We start from the raw sequence: 20,060 nt of genomic DNA on the forward strand, positions 1-20,060 counted from the left end.
ACCACTGAGAACAGGGCTGGCGCGCAGTAGGTGCCTAGAGGTTGTCTGGAATGTTGATTGGCTGTCAGTCAAGACTTGCCAGTCCGTAGTGTCCTGCCCAGAAGCCAGTCGTCCCATCGCAAGTAGCGAGAGAAGGTGGTGCCCTCTCTGCTCCCTCGGCTGGATGGAGGCTGGGAGAAGGAGGAGGCTTAGGGCTTGCCTTCCAACCAGGAAGCGCTGGCCCTCCCTCGGCCTCTGGGGTGCGGCCACTTGCTCAGGCCTCTCCTGGGTCTCTCGGCAGATGGGGGCAGCACCGTGCACCGGCCCCAGCCCCTCCCACCATCCACCATGCACCAGGGGGGCCTGGCTGCGGCCGCTGCGGCCGCCGACACCAGCTCTGCCTATGGGGCCCGCCACAGCTTCTCCAGCTACTCCGACAGCTTCATGAACCCTGCGGCGCCCTCCAACCACATGAACCCCGTCAGCAACGGCCTGTCTCCTCAGGTAGGTGGCCCCCCCTTCTGCCCTGGGTCCCATCGCCAGATGCTCGGCCGCCCAGCCAGCGAGGGATCTGGGGGACACACAGGCTGGCTCTCCCTTGGGGAAGAATGGCTGATGGACACCTTGAGAGAGTTTAAGTGGGAGGCGGAGATGCTTCTTCCACCTTCACTTCTCACTATTCTGTAACCCTTCACCCTGGGTTTATCTTATTGAAGTCACAGATGTGGGCGACCCAGGAGGCAGATGCAGAAAAAAGGTTTCCATCGCGGGTCTCCATACTTCTTACCACCCAGAGCTTATTAAACTGGTCCATCACCCCCCTCATGGCTGTTCAGTCCATAAAAGCCAGATGTTTTCAGCGCATCGATGGCAGCCTTGCACCACTTCCTACGGGGTGCTTTCTGTGGTTGGGACTTTGTTCTAGAACCAGGAGTCCTTCCTGGATTCCATCCTGGGCTCCATCTCCCGCCTTTCGTCACCAGGAGTGACCAATGAGTGAAAGGCAGGACCATGTCCTAGTGGTGGAGAGAACTGTAGCAATGGAGCGGGAAAGGGTGGGGTGGTTCTAGGCCAGGAACTCTACTCTGACTGGGTCTTGAAACTCTGTTCACTCACATGTGATTGGTTGCTGGTTAAGTCACTCATTGTCTGATGGTGCTGTTAGAAGTGTGGGGACCAGCTTCAGATGAAGCCAGAAAGACAAGGCTGAGGCTGATGTGGTTATTGGTGGATTTGGGGAGCAGGACTCAGTTATGCTCAGAATCCTAGTGAGTTGGAAGAACTGCTGAGTTCATTTTTGTCGCTATAACAGGCTGTCAGATATCCACGGGGGAAAGAATTAAATCCAGGACTCATTTTGCCCTGCCTCCCACCTTCTGAGACACCTCTCTCATGTCTGTGGTGAGAACACATGTGATGCAAACTTCCCTGAACAGCTGCAGCGTGGTAGAAAAGGTGAAGCTTGGAGGGGGTTTAAATCCCAGCTCCACCGCTCAGGGTGTTAGGCTAGTGAGCATCTTTGAGGCTTAGTTTATCCCTCATTAAATGAAAGAATAATTACACAGAGAGTTGCTAACCTCCTAAGAAGGGTGTTCTCTGTATTCAATGTGCTAACAGGTCAAAGCACCTAGCACACAACCTGGCACAAAATAGGGGCCAAATAACCATTGGTTCTCTCTCGCCTCTGCCATTGCCAGGACAATAGGTAGTATGAGAAATTTGTTACCTAAAGAAAGAAAGGGACCGAAGAGGAAGTCAGCTACATCCCCCCAGGCCACTTCCATCCAGCTACCTGTTTTTGTAAGTAAAGTTTTATTGGAACACAGCTGTGTCCATTCATTTATGTATTTATTTATGGCTGCTTTTGTGCTACAACAGCAGAGTTGAGTAGCTTCAAAAGAGATCACATGGCCTGTAAAGCCTCAAACATTTACTATCTGGCCCTTACAGAAAAAATTGGCCACCGTTGGTCTGAAATATTCCCCCAGATGTTAATTTCCTGCACGTTTGGGGGTCATACCTATTTGCTTCAATTAATGTGTGTCATTGAAGGCTAATTGTATTTCAGTTCCATCATTTACTTGTGGGTAAGATCCCTTGCCCTCTCTACACCTCAGTTTTCTCATCCATGAAATGGGGCGTGATGCCAGCCCCTACCTCATAGGGTTGTTGAGGAGTGAACGAGATGATGTACCTAAAGCACTTAGCCCAGGTCCAGTGCAGAGCAGAATGCCCAGCGAATGGACGCAACTGAAGGCAGAGCTCCCAGTGGTAAAGCACCAAGTCCTCGTGGGCCCCTCGTGGGGGTGATGCAGCCTGCAGACCAGAATGTTTTTCCAGTTTAACCTAATCGACCTCTTTAGGGTTCAAGGCCACCGCTTCCATCTCATTAGTGCCGATGAGATAGACTAACAGGCCGAGGTAACCTTCCCGAGCCAGGTTTAGACAGGACAGGATCCAGAGCCGGCTGGGTAAGGATGACTGCAGAGACCCGTGGTGTCCACACCGGCGAATGTGGTCCAGGCCTGGCCTTATGGTACAAAATAAATGATAGGAAATCTGAAGAGGGGTACTGAGATTAAGCGGGCCCTCCAGCTCACATTACAGATGAGGGGCCCAGGACACGTTGGCTGGGCCAGGCCTGAGAGTCCAGGGCACCTGCCTCCCTGACCACTGCTCTTCCCAGCCACCCTGTCTCTGTGTGGGCTGAGGTTTATCCCCAAAGCAGCACTTTTGTCACAGGGCAGAGAAGACACTAGCATATTAAGGGAGCGCTGGCTTCTAGAGCATGGTTCAGCAATGGCATTAAAGAGAGGATGTCCCATGCACTGTCTGGGCCCAGAGACGAACCTCAGGGAGGAAGGGAGGAGGAGGAAGAGAGCCTGACCCACGACTGTGAGCAGCCAGACTAAGCCCGACCTTTTTCCCGCCTGAGTTAGACCCTCACCCCTCCTCGGAGAGACCCTCGAGGCTGCCGCCCCATTCCTCAGGGCAGAGAGGCTGAGCTGGGCATGATGGATTGCACGAACTTCGGAGACCCGTCCGGAGGTTCCCACCGAAGGTGTGAAGACAGATGGAGGGTCTGACAGGGGCAGAGGGGACCAGAAGGTGAACAGCTGCTGGCGGGTGGGGAGGGGGCCGCGTGCAGGGCGGACATGAGGGCAGGGGCAGGCTGTGTGTGTTTCTGTGTGTGTGAACCACCAGGACTAAGCTGCAAACACTTCCTGAAGGAAGGGGGCAGCGAGGGGGTGTGTCGGGGTCTCATACAGAAGTTCACGGCATTTCTGAGCTCTGATTCCCAGTATACTCCCTCCCCCATCTGAGCGGGCCAACTACACATCTTCAGCCATCTCTGCGGTCTTGGGGTTCGTGGGGGGTTCTCCACCAAGACAGATTCATTACCATATCCTGACTTCCCAGCAGGAGGGGTTTCTCCATAACTCACCTGGACGACAGGGAGAGGATGGGCCTCATCTGGGAAGGGGCTTCCACCTGGCCTATGGGGCCAGCATGCTCCTCCCCATCCAGGATCGCAGGCCCACTGTCACCCAGAGAGCCTTGGCCCTTGTTCTCACAAAAGCCCGAGGGGATGCAGTTGGGGAGGCAGTTAGGGTTCTGCTGAGCACCTGCTCGTCACAGCTGCCAGCTTGCTGCTGCCTGGCAAGGACCTGCCTTCTCCCCAGGGGTTGACCTGGGTGCTGGTCTCTCAGACCCAGCCTGGGAAGTGGGTCTGTCCAAGCCTCAGAGACTCCACAGAGAGTCTGCCCGGCAGAATCTCATGGGAAAAGCTATTTATTCATCTCAGCTCTGCACTTGTCCTCTGGCTCTAATATAACACACCGTTACAAAGCGCCTGCCACATTCCAGGCACTGTTCTCGGCACTTGGGATAAATCAGTGAACATAGGGATGGAGGTCTGTGCTCTAGTGGAGCTGGCAGTGTAACAGGACAGACAGACAATAAACATAATAAGACCGCAAGGCAGGCAACATGTTTAATACCGACGTGCACGAGGACAGCTAAACTTTCTGAGCCCCTTTCCGACCCTGTTCTCAGTGTTTCCTATATACTAATCTACTCGAGGGGCAAAGCCAGGATTCAACCGTCATCCCTAGAGCCTGAGATTTTACCCCTTCACGCTGCCCTCCTGCTTCTCAGAAATGCCCACCCTTGTTCTGTTTTTGAGAGACTGGCTGGCAGCGAGGAGAAATCATCTCAGGAAGCCAGTTCCTCCAGCTCAATGGAGGGGAAAGCTCCTTCAGCCCACGTTATGGATGAGAACACTGAGGCCAGGGCCTCAGGTTAGGGGCCAACAGGCAGAGCTGGGTCACACGGGCAAAAGCCTCCTGAGAGGCTTAGATGACCCTGAGGCTTGGTTCCCTCGGGGTCCAGGCCCCCACCCACCCCCAGAGCCCAGCCTGGTGGGATTAGAGACTCAACACGTGGACACAGCCCCGGCTTTACTTGGAAACAACGCTTAGAAAGCAGCTCAGGAGAGCTGAGGACCAAAGGACCCTTTTGTGACATCATCTCAAGTGATCTGATTCCTGCAGTCAGATTGGTTCATGCCAGCCCACGTGTAGGAATCACAAGCAGGGCACGCTTTTAAGGGTGAGGGGCAGAGATAGAAGGAGGACACTCAGGACCTTAGAGTCTGATGGGGGAGGCACAGCCCCTGCCCTGAGGAACTCCCGGTCCGCGAGGAGGGACGCGGCTCTGTCCTCAGGAACCCATACCATAGTCTGATGGAAGAGAAACCCCTGTCCTGAGATGCCCCAGCCTGATGGTGGAAGCATACGCCTGTCTTGGAGAGTCCCCAGTGGGATGGGGGACGCAGTCCACGGAGGCCATTCACAGCTGCAGTGCTGACCAGTCCGAGCTCCCAAGCAAAGAATCAGGAGCAAGCCTCTGCTGTTTGGAGGGTCATTTGGGCTGCAGGCCGCGGGCAGGCTGCTGTGCGCTGGGGCTTCCTTGGGGACTGTGCAGATGCGTCCCTGAGGGCAGCCCGAAGGGGAGCTGCCGTCTCCCCCAGGCTTTCTTAGATGCAGACTCTGTCAGAGCTGGCAGTGGAAACTGGGGCCCAGAGACGGGAGAAAATAGCCCAGATCCCACTGTCGGGTTAGCGGCCGAGCGGGGACCCGCACCCAGGGCTCCGCACCCCTCGGCCAGGGCTCCTGCCGCTGCTTCATGGGAAGGGGGCGTTCCTGTCCGGCCACCACCACCCCTTTTGCTTCTTCACGAGGCCCCTCATGTGTCTTCCATCCCCTTTGCTCCTCTCTGGAGCTTAACGTGGAGGAACCTGTAAAGGGATTTACATATTGATAATTTCCCCGCACGGAACTAATGAAAAAGATTCTCTAAGTGTGAAGTTAATCACGCGGCTGTGATCACAGTCCACCCAGCCTCACTGTCCTCTCCCTCCTGGAACAGTTAACAGTGACGGCTTACATGGAGGGAACCTTCCTGTGGGCCAGCCGTGGAGGGGCGAAGTGTCATACCAGCTTTCACTCCGCCCGTCTTGGCAGTCACCTTGTGACCTTGGCTTACAGATGAGGAAACGGATCTGTCCGGGGTCCTCCGTCCGTCCATCCACTCATCTAACAAACATCAATGAAGCCCCTACCACATGCCAGGCCCCGTGGTAGGTTCTGGAAAGTGGCGGAGCTGGGATTCGAATGGCTGGGCTCTAGAGCCCACCACGCTGTTCTCTTGTATCTGCCCTGTAAGGTTGGTCCTGTGGTCCAACAGGACCTGAGGCCACAGTGGCAGTTAATGGCTTGGCCAAGTTCATGGTCTACACCTTCAGAAGCCAAGCTTTCCCCTCCTCCCTAGATCAGTAGGAATAGAGCTTCAGGCTTTTCAATTCTTTATGAATGGGGTCTCCTGAATCCTCTCTATAGTAGAGTCCCACCACTGCCCTCCTGGCATCCTTTGAGGCCCCCCAGGAGAGCCGGTCCAGCAAGGAAAGACACTCAATCAGCTGATCACCTACGGGATGCCATGTCCCCTGTCAGCACTTTGGTTCTATGAAGTTCCTCCGGGCCTGCAGAACTTGGGAAGACAGGCTCAGAGAGGTTAAGTAACTTGCTGAAGGCCACAGAGCAGGTGAGTGGTGGCGATGGGATTCTAAGGCGAATGGGCTTGGCCCACACACCTCGCCTTCTCATCACCCTGAGCAGGATGAGGTCGAGACGGTCCCCTGGCGCTGGGGACCTGGGCCGAGCCCCTTACGTGTTGGCCACTGGAAGCTCTCTTTGCCTTTTTCTCCCCTCACTTCCTCTACGTGGTTTTTTTCCCCCTTTATTGGCGACGCTGCTTTTATAATAAGCATTTAACATGAATCTTGCTGGACCAGGGACGGGGAAGGAGGAGGGAGTAGGAGATTTGTAGGCAGGAAGACGGGGAGGGGGATCATGGGGTGTTAAATAGCCCAGAATTTTTTAAAAACTGATGCAAATCACTGGTAGGAGAGAAAATTATGTGCAATTACGTCCTGATATTGGAAGGTTTTGCCTAGCCCAGGCAACAAGATCTCATTAACAAGCAGAAAATAAGATTGAAATGGTGTGTAAAAGAGCTGAAAAATGAATTTGAATGCTGCGTTTGTCCACAATTACCCCCTCCTTCACACATATTTTATTGCAATTTTTTTATTATTCTTAATCTCTCCATTCCTCAAAGCAGATTGGGGACATCCTGGCATTACCGGGGCGTCGGGAGGAGGTGTGGAGGATTTCCTGCTCCCCTGAAAGGAGACCCTTCTCTCGCACATTTTCCGAGGTTGGGTTTTGGAGGGATCAGAATTCATTTCTCCGGCTTAGCGGGTTGTAGGAACACGGGGCTTTAACCCCAGCCTAGTGAACGCTCCTCTGGGCCCCGCCCAGCCCTTCCTTCTCCTCATTTCCCAGCCCTCCTCTGCCTCCAACTTCCTTCCTTTCGCCTTCTCAGGGTCTCTTCCAGGCTCTTCCTTTCCCGGGAAGTCTCTCCCAGGAAGCCTGGGGCAAGACAAACTGCATGGCTTCTGCCAACAAGCAGCCCTGAGTTGGCTGAGTTGGCATTCTGGTTCTGCCACTTTCTAAACTGCTGTGTGGCCCTGGGGCAGCTGGCTTAACCTCTCTGGGCTTCCTTTTCCTCACCTGGAAAAGGGAGTGATAATCCCTACCTCTCAGGGGGTGCTGTGAGGACTAAGGGAGAATTTGAGTGCAGTGCCTGCCACACAGCAGGTGCTTAATAAAATCTCCACCCACCTCCCCCATCTGTGCCCTGGCCACCCAGCTCTGTTTTGCTGCCACCGCATCTCTTCTATCTCTTCCCCCTTCCCGTCCCTCCTGGAAAACGCCTGAGTTGGTTTCCAGCCTTGAGAAGAAAGGATGCCAGGGTGCAGGCGGCACAGGAAAGGCCGTCTACCCCTCTCCACCCTCGGGTCCCAGGGAAGGATGAGTTGGGATGGAAGGAGTGACCGGCTCCAGTTGGAAGGACACTGGCTCTGACACTGAGTTTTCCCCGCATTAGGGGGAAGCTAACTGAGTCATCCTACCCACGCACCCGGATACCCATTTATCACGGTGACCAGTGGGTGAGGTGTGGGGTCGGGGTCAGATTGTGGAAAGGACCAAGAGTCTGTGGCCGGATTTTCTCGGAGCTGAAGCCAAACGCCCTTTCGCAGTGTCTGCCCTCCCCGACTGGCTTTCACCGCACGGGTAACAGCCCAGCTGCCAGACACCACCCACCCCCACTAACAGCCACCTCTGCCAGCCCCAGTCATAGCCCTGATCGGGGTATCCACTGGGGGTCGTGAGGAGTGTCCACTCAGCTCACCAGGCCTCCTCACACCCCCAGTGCTCCTTCCCCACGACTCCCAGCCAGGCCCACCCCAGAGCAGGGATGAGCTACTGGCTCAGAGAATCGGCCATGGGGTCCTGGGCATCCTCAGCCCTTCCAGCCTCTGGGGGGACAGACGCTGCCAAGACGCTGCTCTCACATCCAGCTCTGCCTTTGTCCACGGTTAACCTACCTCAGTGGGAAAAGCGGAGTTATTTCCCCCCTGGCGGCTGCTGGCCAAACAAGGCCACCTGCTCACGTCAATCAGAGGCCCAGCTCCAGCCCACAGGGAGGGAGAGGCCTGGACACAGCCTCGTCTCCTGTGAAAACAGACCCATGTTTATGCCTCTGCCTTTCTCACCCCTTTTTCCTGGGTGGAGGGGACTGAGGGGGTGGGGAACAGAAAGGCGAGACCGGGATCAGGAACTTTCTGGAATGCTGGTGATGGGAGCAGGTCATGCCTGTGTGCAGGCCCTGCTAAGAATTGGGGCGGGGGGGGGGGGCTGGTTTATATGCTTCTGGGTGACTTTGGGATCTTTTTATCACTGAGGGCAACCCTGGCCTTTTCTCCTTTCTTAGAGGACTGAGTGGGATTCTGGGAAGATGGCATTTTGAGCCCATCTCCCTGAATCTGGACAAGGGCTGTGGGTTGAGGGCCGCCCTCAGGGGATGCTCTGGGCCTCTTTTTGGTCCACCACAGATACATCTGTAGCAATCAAGACCCCACACCTTCAGAAGGTGTGGGCGGGAGCTGACCTCTGCCCCTCCCCGTGGGCAGAGTAAGGCCTGGCATAAACAAGTGAGGAAGGGGAGATCTAGCTATTTCCAGGCACCACTTGATGTCAGGGACCATGGTCTTCAGTAGGACCACAGGTGAGGCAGCAGTACTCTGCGCATGGTGGTTCATTCTGGTGACACACAGAGCTGTGTCTGGCCTGGAGTCGGCCTCCAACAAGTGTTGGTGAACCCCCAGGCATACTGCAGGCCTGACTGCACACAGCTGTGGTCTGTGCCCAAGAGATTTTTGAGGCAGCCGATCAGTAAGTTTGACTGTCATTACGTGCAATTCCTTTCAAATTCATTTATCTAGCTCCTGTTATCAATAGAATACATAGGGAGGCGCAAAAAAGAAATACACGTGGTTGGTTATCTCTGCTCTTACCCAGTAGATTTTGGGGGAGGCAGTTCTCCCCCCCCGCCCCGCTCACCACCAAAGAGCAGGGAGAGAATCAGTTATTGACAGTTTAGAGGCATTTTTGGTCAGACAGGATAGGAAGAGCAGAGGAATTTGGCAAATGGAGGGTGTGGTCAAAGAAGGCTGCCTGGAGGAGGAGTCTCAAAGGGCAAGGCAGCATTTGCTCAGGGGAAAAGAAGGGAAGGGGTAAGAAGTTGGTGCAGATTGGACAGCAGCAAACAATATGGCAGATGCTAAAATAATGTCTAATTCAGATACATCATGGGCTGAGTGAAATGATCATATGGACCAGGGTTTAGATCCCAGGTCCTCTGTCCTTACTTGCTATGTGACCACAGGCACATTACATGAGCTCTCTGAGCCTCACTTTCCTCATCCGGAAGATGGGGCCAGTACTCGTCACCCTGTAGGATTTTGAGAAATAAAGGAGATAGTTCATGTAAAACACCTAAAACTATGCCTGGACTAGAGGAGGAGCTTCATAAGTGACAGTTTTTCCCTCTCTGCTTCTCCCTGCCCTAATTAGAAATTGGGGGGAGGGAATGGGGAGGGATGGATGAAGAGTTTGTGATTAACAGTTGTAAATTATTATATATAGAATGGATAAACAACCAGGTCCTATTGTGTAGCCCAGGGAACTATATTCAACATCCTGTAATAAATCATAATGCAAAAGGAAAAAAAAAAAAGAAATTGAATTAGCCATTCTTTTCTGGGACTGGGGGTCTGGTTCAGCCCAGGCCAGGCCTGGTCACTGGCTGGAAAATCAGGCGATCTGAGTTCCCTCCAGACTTTGCTTCGGACCCACTGTGTGACCTTGGTAGGTGCCTCTCCACTCTGGGCCTCAGTTTCCCTATCTGTGTAATGAAAGAGACAGACCAACTTGTAGTTAGGAACCTTCCTGGTCAGAGACTGTGACTCCCACGGGTTCTTTGAGCACATGAGTCATAGCCTCTAGGTCTCTGGGTGGGGGCCAGCCTTCCTCTCCATCCTGCACTTCCTATCCACCCTACTGGGTCCCCAGAGTGGGCCTGGTGGGCTTCCCAACAGGCCGGGGGTTTAGCCAACCAGACCTGCCTGGCCTGGTAGAAAATAATGCAAATAGCGGATTTGTCTTTTTTTCTGATTAGCAGTGGGGGGCTCTGAACGAGACAGTCCAGGCAGATAGAGGGGAAGAAAATGAGAGAGATTAGCAATTAATACAGCAGGCAGACTCAGGGCCGTCCCTTGAGTCCCCAGCAGGAGGGAGGTCTCCAGGATGGCAGGGCAGCCGGACCTGGGAGGCTGGGCAGGTCCCCAGATAGGAGAGGCAGGGGTGACTTTGAGGGTCCCCAGAGGGCCATATGGTCCCCTGCCTCCAAGCCTTTGCATCTGCTGTTCCCTCTGTCTGGGTCTCCTCCATCACTACATCATCATCTCAAACTCACTTCTACTTACTTTTTTTTTAAGATTTATTTTATTATTTATTTATTTATTTATGTATTTACTTTAATTGTCTGTGTTGGATCTTTGTTGCTGCACGCGGGCTTTCTCTAGTTGTGGAGAGCGGGTCTACTCTTTGTTGCAGTGTGAGAGCTTCTTATTGCGGTGGCTTCTCTTGTTGCAGAGCACAGGGCTCTAGGCGCACGGGCTTCAGCAGTTGCAGTACTTGGGCTCAGTAGTTGTGGCTCGTGGGCTCTAGAGCACAGGCTCAGTTGCTCCGCGGCATGTGGGATCTTCTTGGACCAGGGCTTGAACCGGTGTCCCCTGCATTGGCAGCCAGATTCTTAATCACTGCGCCACCAGGGAGGCCCTACTCCTACTTACTTGTAAAGACTTGGTCCTTTCCAGGAAGCCTTCCCTCACCCCCTCATTCTGGGTTACTAGTGCTTTCCCTGTGCATTTGCCACATTTTACTGGTATACTAAAATATTAAATATTAAGTAATAATAATAACGGTTCAACTTTTTGAGCCCTTATACCACAGGCCAGATGCTGTGCTAAGCCCGTTATATGGATTATCCCATTTAATCTTCATAACATCTCCTTTGGAAGGGGAGGGCCAGGAATTACTTCTGTCTTATAAATGAGGTGGAGGACAGTGGCACCATGCAGTTTAAACAGTTTGTCCAAGGTCAGGTGCTAACAGGTGTCAGGGCGTGGACTTGAACTCAGCCTGCCTGGCCCCAGGGACCATGCCCTTCACCAGTATATGTCACAGAAATGGTCTGTTTCCCACACGCTGGTGAGATCTTTGAGGGCCCCAAACTCTTTGATCTCAGCTATTCCCAGTGCCCTAAGAGGCAGGAAAGGAGAGGCATCAGGATACCAGCTCTGGACTCCCTGGACCTGTGCCCAGTCCCCAGCACCGTCACTTCCTACCTGGGTGCTTCCAAACAGGCTCTTCTCTGCCTCAGTTTCCCCCTCTGTAAAGTGGGGCTAATAAATAGTTCCCATCTCATAGAGCCAGTCTGAGGAAAGCATGCCCATAGATGCAGAGCAGGTTGGCATCTGGCACAATGCCGGGTAGCTGTCTGCAGATGGGGGCTCCCAAGGCCACACAGTGAGTTGGTGCAGGGCCAGGCCTCAATTGATTCTTCTCAGCACCTGTGAGTTCCCCTGCTCCTTCCTGCCTTCCTGTCTAGGCTCCTGCCCCACCACAAGGGCTCCCCCTCTCTCCAGACCTTTCTTGCTGGCCCCTTCTCTCTCCTGGCCCTCCCCCTAGCTGGGATCATTTCTCCAACACCTTCAGGGCTTGGGACAGGTGTTCTGAGCTGCCCCAGGGAGTTCTGCTGTGGGGTGGGGGCTGATGGGGAGGAAACAGGCAGAGGCGGCTCCTCTCCTGGGGCTTCTGGGAGTATCTGAGACCTGGGCCAGTGTCCACCGCATTGCTGGTGACCTTTGGAGGGTCAGGCCTGAGTGTCACCCCAGCTCCCCTGCAGCCTTGGTCAGTCACCGCCACTCTGTGCTTCTCTTTCCTTCTGAATGATGAGGGCCAGCGCTTTCTTTGGAGGGAGGACAGCCACCACCCTACGCCCTGCTCAGCCAGGCTGCCCTCCCCCTCTCCTCCTCCAGGCAGTCTCCTCTCTATGTCCCCTCCCTCAGCCCAGAACTTTCTCTTGGGCCCAAGTGATGGGAAATTAACCGCTGCTTTCTTTTCTGCACTGATGCTCTTCTCGCTTCCTAGTTCTCTCCTTTCCCCGTTTCCTCCCTCCAACCTCCAGCCCTCCTGTTCCTTTTCCCCCTTTAGCCCCCTCTGCATCCGACCCTCTTTTTCTCCATCCTTCCTTCTCTCAAATCCAGCCCCCCTCCCCCACTCTCTTTCCCCTAATCTCTCTCATTCTCCTGGTTTCTCCCGCAAACACCTCTTCCTTCTCCCTCTCCAGCCCCTCCCCGCCCCCTCAGCCTCCGCCCCCTCCCGCCAGCCCCTCCCATTTCTGTCTTCCCACTTCTCCCCATCTCTCCTCTCCAGCTCGCGGGACGGTGGGCTCCTGGCAGGGGCTGGGCGCGGTTCCGGGCCGGGCCGGGCCGGGCGGACCCGGGACGGGGCGGGGGCGGGCGTGGGGACGGGGGTGGCGGCGTCGAGGTGGGGGGATCGGGCCGGATCCGCGCGGCCGCCCCTCCCCGCGCTCGGCCGCCGCCGCCGCCGCGCCTTTGATCCATGGCCCGAGGCCGCCTGACAGTGGAAAATGCGGGGAGACAAAACCACTCAGTCAAAGTGATTCCCAACAACTGTCTCCCCGAGATAAGGACGCGCTCGGGCTCGGCGGCCTGCTTAATTCCTGCAGCCCGGGCCAGGGATCGGGGAGCAGCAGCGAGCCTGGCCGCTCCCGGAACGCCGGGCCCGGCGCGGGGCGTGCGGTTGCGGTCCGGCCTCCGCCGGCCTGTCCGATGCGCCCGCGGTGCCTGGTGGCCGGTGGCCGAGGCGCAGGGCCGGTGAGGGGCAGCGAGTGCGCTCCGCAGACAGGCACTTCCTTCCTTGGTAGCGCCTCCAGTGAGGGCTTCCTCCCCTGTTCCTATCCTCCATCCATTTGGTCCTCTTAGCCAATGATGCACTTGCTGGAACATTCACACCCTCCCCCCTCTTCCCTTAGCCAAGCCCTCTTCACTTCCTCTGAGATTTCCCCTCCTCTAGTCGGGGTGGCTGCACTCCTTCCCAGGGTAGCAGTTTTGCCTCTGAATTCTAACTTTCTGAATACTGCTCTCTCCCCTAAAACAAAACCCAGGCTTTTCAGGTGATGCATGGCCTCAGCACAAAGCTTGGCTCACAGGAGGGGTCTGATAAACAGCTGTGGGCCCTGCACTGGACACTGAGCATCCATCGTGTGTGCCCAGCCCCATGGCCCCTGCCTTCAAAGACCTTCTGCTTAGTCTGGCAAAAGAAAGCAGGCAAACCAGGAGCCAGAAGCCTCCAGAGAGGAGGGGATGCCCCAGACAAGAGGGGGTGTGGAGGTAGGGAAGTATCTGTGGCCCCCGCCCCCACCTGACACGCGAAATAGATTCCTTGGGGCCGCCAGGCTCGGCTGGACTGACCACCTGGAGGTCCAGCTTTGCTTTCCCACCACCTTTCTTGGCAAGCTGGGGTCCACCTTGGAGGTTCAGGAGGTGACAAGAGGTCAGATTATGTAAAGTGAGAGCAAAAGGGAACCTTCACAATCCCACCCTAAAGCCCCAGAGTGCTCTCTGTTTGAGGCAGGAGGGCCAGCATGGTCCAGGTGATGGGAAGGGGCAGAGGTCATGGGGAGGCAGAATCTCCATCTCTGGGGGTACAGGCAGGATCTGGTTTTGTCAAGACTGTTGGAGAGTGGCTTCTTGGAAGGGTCAGGCATTGGATTAGAGTCAGTAGTTCCCAAAGCTGTTTGTCAGAATGATCTGGAATGCCTGTTGAAAATCAAAATTCCTAGGCTCCACCCTGGTAGGTCAACACAACAGTTCCCTTGTGGGAGTGGGGGCGTCTGTATTTTAAAAAAGGCACCCGGGCTTCCTAGGTGGTGCAGTGGTTAAGAATCCGCCTGCCAATGCAGGGAACAGGGGTTCCATCCCTGCTCCAGGAAGATCCCACATGCCACGGAACAACTAAGCCCGTGTGCCACAAACTATTGAGCCTGCGCTTTAGAGCCGTGAGCCACCCACACGCCTAGAGCCCATACCAACACAGCCAATAAAATAAATAAATAAATATATTAAAAAAAAAACAAAAACGAAGGCACCCTCCGGAGGCAGCTGGTGTGAGGTCTGGCACATCCAAAACACTGGATTAGCAAGCTTTCACCTTGTCCACATTGCATCAGCACCTTGACCCCCAAGCCCCTTTCTTTAGGAAGTGACTCAGGGGCGGCACTGTTTGAATTGAACTGAGACCCCTCTCCAGCAATCTCCAGGCTGGAAGGCTCCTGTGAATATTGTAAGAGGAAGGCTCCTCCTTTTACAATAGAGACACCTGCGGTAGCCCTACACACTTTTCACTGCCTAGAGAGACTCAGGGATTAGCCGGGCTTTTCAGAGGGCACGGTGGGTGTGGCAATGGGCGGATCCTTTCAGAGAGTCGGTGGACAGCATTTACAGTCATCTCTGCCTCTGCTCTAAGTGGCGTGGGCAATTCCTGCGTCGACACAAAGCCCTGGGAAACCTTTTCAAGCATCGAGCACCAGACAAGGAGACCCGATGGGATGTGGGAGGGAGACCCATCCCTGCCCGGCTCCTGTCCCTCCATCCTGCTGGTCTGTTGGGGGCCAGCAGACAGTAAGAGGGCTTAGCATGCGGGCGACCTTCTTGCCAGACTGGGGTGTGACCTGCGGCATCAGAGGATTAAGGCCCCACGAGCGCCCTGGCAAGTGTCTTACACAAAGGGGATGCGTCCAGGCTGAAATTGAGATGTGATGCCCGGAGGCAGAAGTTCATGAGCCTCTCCCGGGGGGCTGCCTTCCCTTCCCATCACAGATAAAGCCCTCCCCCACCCCTAACTGCCCAGGCGTCCTTCCCTGAGCCCCTGGAAGCTGACTCCCACCCCAGCCAACTCCAGTCTCCCTCTCTAGGCCTCTGGGGAAGCAGCTGTCCCAACTGGGGCCCACCCTGCTTTGACCCCCAAAGAAATGGGTTTACTTCTCCAGCATCTTTATCGTCCATAATAATGACCACAAAGCCTGATTTGTTCAGAACCACAGGAGTCAACGATGCACTTTTGGTCCCATTAGCTATTTGGTCCTCCCTGAGCCCTGAGAGCCTGGAATTGTCAGAGAGGCAAAGCTCAAGGTCAGCAGTAAGGGACAATGTTGGAATTCAAAACCCAGGTCTGCCCAATGCCAGAGATTAAATTCTGTCCTCTGTGCCGGGCTGCCAGAAGAGAGCCCTTGCCTCTCCAGGTCTGGTCTGCAGTTGAACAAGCTCCCCGGGGATTCCCATGTGCAGGAAAGCTTGAGAAGCACTGGCTGAAATGACCTCGTTATGCCCTCCCAGCTCTCAGGTGCCCCAGAAGCTCCTTGAGTGAATCAGAATGGACCACCCCGGGCAGCAGAGGAAGGGAAAAGGAAGGGGCCTCGGAGGGAATCCGCCAAAATCCCTCAGAGGAAGAGGCAGGGGAGCAGGGGAGGTCAGCTGAGGGTTCCTCCAGCCTGCAAGCCCAGTGCTTTGCTGACAACAGGCTGGACCAGGCTGTGAACCTGGCCTCCCAGTCTGGTGGCCTCAATTCTGTCACACTAAGCTCTGGGGCCAATCCAGAAAGTGCCCCCTGCTGGAGGTATGTAGGAGTGGAGGGCAGAGGGGCATGGAAGTGGACAGACAGACCGACAGACCCATAGAGAGAATCAAGGTGTGAGACACTGGTGGAGAGAAGGGAGGTTGGTCCAGACAGACATGCAGAATGGCCAGGGAGAGGGAGGGGTGGAGGAGTGGCGGAGGCAGAGGGAGGGAGGCAGGAAGAGGCAAAGAGAGTTGGAAGAGAAGCCCGCAGAGAGACGGGAAGAGAGACAGAGACAGAAACAGAGAGACACCCAGAGACCGAGAGACAGAAACGGGAAGAAAGACAGCAAGAAAGAAAAGGAGACAAAGCAACCCAGAGAGAGTGGGCAGACGGGGACCGGGACAGGGAGCGAAAGGCAGAAGCAGGGAGAGGCCAGGGTGCCAGGAGTGATGGAGGGTCAGAGACACTGTTGGAGGGAGATGAACTCACAGTAATGGGATGAGGACAGGGAGCCGAGGCAGGAGGGAGGACCCCAAAGCTGGAGGGAGGGCAAGTGCAGAGGGCATGAGGGAGACACAAACCAGCTCTGCAGTCAGACCCAAGTGTGAATGCTGGCCCCATCACCTCCTAGCCATGTGGCCTTGGGGAGGGAAGGAACTTCACCATGGGATCCTGCATCCATGGCATGTGGGAACCTGCCAGAGCTGAGCTACTCTCCATGCTCCTTCTCTCCCTCATGGTGCAGGTGTCCATGGCAGGGACCTTTTCTCAGGCCCAGGCCTGAACCCCAGATGCGCTGCTCCCAGCCCTGGCCTCCTGGTGTGGCAGTGGTTGGTCTCCAAGCCCCCGGAGCCCGGGGTGAAAAGTCTTGGCCTTTGGATGAGTGTTTCCCTTTAGTTCCAGATGCCACCCTGACAGGGGCTCCCTGTGATTAATGTCCCCACCCCCGAGGCCTGGGACCTGCCCCTCCCCCCCCAAGCCAGAACTGGTGGGTGTGTGGGCAGCACAGGGACCGAGACGCCCAGAATCCCCTCCTGGTTTTCCCTCTTCCTAGACCCAAGAGCAGGGATGACCCTTCCTCGAAGCCACCCTCGGAGGAGCCAGTTAAACTCAGATGAGCTGAGCTTTCATCCAAGTCCCTGTTTTCCCATCTGTGTGATATTCATGACCCTGCAGCGGTGGCCAGGAGGCTGCATCAGCAAAGGGCCTGGAGCACCTTGGGGAAAAGCAGAGAGACCACTGGGGGCCTGCTGGGAGGCCCGTACAACCCTGATAACAGAAGCACTAAAGGTGGACGCGGGGCATAGAAAAACAACTTTGGCTCTGACGGTGACCCCAGGAGGTGTACTTGACAGTCATCAAACCATGTGGGGGGCATACAGGCTTTAGCCACGTGAAGTCTCCCCAGGTGGTGGGGCAGGGGACCGTGAATCGTTGGGGGTACTGCCAGGTGGTTTGGGGACTGCTGTCAGGGTTGGGGACCTTGGGTGGAGATGCAGGTTGAGTTCAAGTTGGTCATGGTTGAATGGGAGAGCTTTAGATAATAAAGCTCTCCAGTTGGGAGTGGTGGTTACCAGCTGTGTGATCCCGAGCAAATGATCTGACCTCTTTGGGCCTCAGTTTCCTCATCTGTAAAATGGGGATGGCAGCAGTACCTGTTTCACAGGGTTGTTGTGAGGAGTAAATCGGGTAACACAGGCAATGCTTAGAACGCTGCTTGGCATGGAGTAAGCACCGAAGCCTGTTAGCTGGGATTACAGATGGTTCTTGCCTTTGAAAGTGCAGTCAGCACAGGGTCATGGAGTTGGGTTGTACTGGGAGCTGGGAAACTGGAGGTATTGGGGTGCATGCAGCAGAGGATGGGGTGGGCACTCCCTTCTGGTTCCTTCGCCCAGCTTGCCCAACCCCTTTCTCGAATAACCCAGGGCCCTTCCCCACCTGCAGCGCCAGCAGAAAGCTGCTATCTCCTCCCGCATCTCTCCCAGCCTGGGGCCTGCAAAGAGACAACATCTCTCCGTGGCCCTCCCCAGCCTCTTGTTTGTTTGGTACATCGGAGCCGTGGGCACGTTTCTGCTAATTTTGTGGCTGCCTTTATCAAATGGGGATTCACAGGCGCTTTATCCTCGATAAGTGGATTAGTCGGTGAGCTAAACAAGATGGTGTGGGACGCGGGGGCTGCTTCGGAGAAGATATTTGTTTCGCAAAGAATGGAGCTTGCGTTCCCTGCCCTGTGCAGGCGAGGCAGACAGGGCGGTAAAGTAGCCGGAGGGCCGGCCCTCGGAGCTCCTTCTCCAAGGGCAGGGGAGCCCTAACTAGTGGGAACTCTCTACAGGGCAAGCAGGAAGTGGAAACGGGGCTGGGTCCCAAGAGAACAGGGTCCCTCCGGGGAGGAGAGAGTGGAACCCTGAGTTCATTCCAGCTACCTGTCATGCCTGTGCTCATTTGGAGTTGTCACCTCCCTGGGGGCCAGCTTCGTCTGCATCTCCTACATCCTGATGCCTTTCTTTTCCCTCCCCCCTTTCCTCCTAGCCTTTTGTTTCCTTTCTGTTTCTTTCCTTTCCTCCCTCAAACACCTCCAAAGGACTTTTGCTAAGTATTGTGAATCCAGACATGGATGAGACATGGTCTTTGCTTTTATAGACGAAAGCACAAAACCAAACCCAGAAGCCCCTGAACATGGCAGCAAGAGGCAACTCTGGTTGCACACTGGACTTCTTGAAGTTCACTCCAAAGTCCTTCTGGTAATAGTTGAGTGTATTCCCCCGAGGCCCTGGGGGTGGGGTGTAACAGACTTTCATGTATTTTCTTTAAAATGCACGCTCATTTTGCACGCTTTGCCACTGTGGAGCCGTATTTGTTGACCATCATAATAAAATTAATTAGCATCAGGGCAAGTGGACACTCCAGGAAGTTGTGCCATGTTAGCTTGTGACTTGGCGTGGTACACGATGCCATGCAACATCGTGGATGTTGAGACTGAGGCGGAGGCAAAGATGACTGGACGTGTGGAGTTCGGGTGACCAAGAAGCTGATGTAATTGTAGATAGATATAGGGAGTGCAGGAGGAGGACTTGGATCAGGGTAGATGTGTGGAGGTCAAGGCCAGGGGGCTGCCCAGGAGAGAGGTTGGGGCAGAGATATGGATTTCAGAGGCATCTCTCTGTAGAGACCGGGAAATGGAAAAATATACTCAGGGGGAGAGAAGAGAAAGAGGCTGGGAGGATGCTTGGTCCTGCTGTTTCCCTAGGCTGGATGAGAACATGGGAGAACCCAAATTTTTTTTTCCCTTCCAGTTCTAGTATGGATGGCCAGAATCTTGAGGCCCCTGCTCTGTGCTGCATCAAGAATTGGGTTGTGGGGGTTGGGGAGCAGAGACTCTAAGAAGGAAAGAAAAGGATGGAGCAGAGCATCCCGGGTCCCCAGCTGGTCCTTAGCAGCGTCTGTCCTCCCCAAGCTGCCTCCAGCTGAGTGTGATTTTGCTATTTATTTACATGTAATTATTGCTATGAGGTGCAGATATTAACGCTGTCAAGAGCAATTTGCTCTGACATTTTTCACTCGCTCGGTGCCCCCGCCACTCTCGATGGAGCCCAGGGCTCTCCCTGCTTGGGCCGCTGCTCGCTCGGTGGCCCGGCCGGGAACCACCCAGCCGGCAAGGAGTGGCGTCAGTGAGCACACCCGGCTCCTCTGCAAACTCATTAAGCTTTGAAATTGAATTTGGTCCGAGAGAGGGCTGGCTGGGCCCTGCTCCACTTGGCCGAGGCTGGCGCAAGTCCTCCCTGCCCTGCCTTCCTCCAAGAAAACAGGGCAGGGGCTGGGCTGGCTGGGGCAGGGGCTGGTGCCTGAGGCTGCCAGAGGGCAGCTGGTGAAGCCATTGGAGGCTTATTGTCAGAGAGGTGGGAGGGCACACAGCCACCAAGGCGGCCATGGCCCAAGGGTCAGGCCTGCTAGCTGGAACCCTCTCAACCTCGTTACCTGCTCACCCTACAAGACAACCAGGCAGCTCTAACTCTGGGGGATATTATTGCAATTGACTGCTGTACCCATCTGACAAAGAGGCTTCCCAAGGGGGCCAGGCAAGCATCTTAGGCAGCCTGCAGGGGATGGTACCATGGGGGTGGGAAAGTGCTGAGCTGGCCCTGCAGTGGGTACCAGAGATAGGTGCTAGAAAGAGAATTGACTTTGGAGTTACACCTTCTGAGTTCAAGTCCCAGCCCACCACTTTTTTTTTTCTTTAATAAATGTATGTATTTATTTATTTATTTATGGCTGCATTGGGTCTTCATTGCTGCAGGCACGCTTTCTCTAGCTGTGGTGAGCAGGGACTACTCTTTGTTGTGGTGCACGGGCTTCTCATTGAGGTGGCTTCTCTTGTTGTGGAGCACAGGCTCTAGGCACTCGGACTTC

At 55.1% G+C, this 20,060-nt stretch overlaps 1 protein-coding gene across 2 annotated transcripts in view; it reads left to right on the forward strand.

The window, feature by feature from the left end:
* PAX7 (paired box 7) overlaps positions 1 to 20,060 on the forward strand; it is a 99,153-nt gene that overhangs the window by 60,463 nt on the left and 18,630 nt on the right. For both annotated transcript variants that reach the window (XM_057746725.1, XM_057746734.1), the window contains exon 7: positions 281 to 483. In XM_057746725.1, coding sequence (XP_057602708.1) covers positions 281 to 483 — 203 coding nt within the window. The remainder of the gene's footprint in view (positions 1 to 280; positions 484 to 20,060) is intronic.

Source organism: Hippopotamus amphibius, chromosome 1 (assembly GCF_030028045.1).
Source record: "Hippopotamus amphibius kiboko isolate mHipAmp2 chromosome 1, mHipAmp2.hap2, whole genome shotgun sequence".
NCBI lineage: Eukaryota > Metazoa > Chordata > Mammalia > Artiodactyla > Hippopotamidae > Hippopotamus > Hippopotamus amphibius.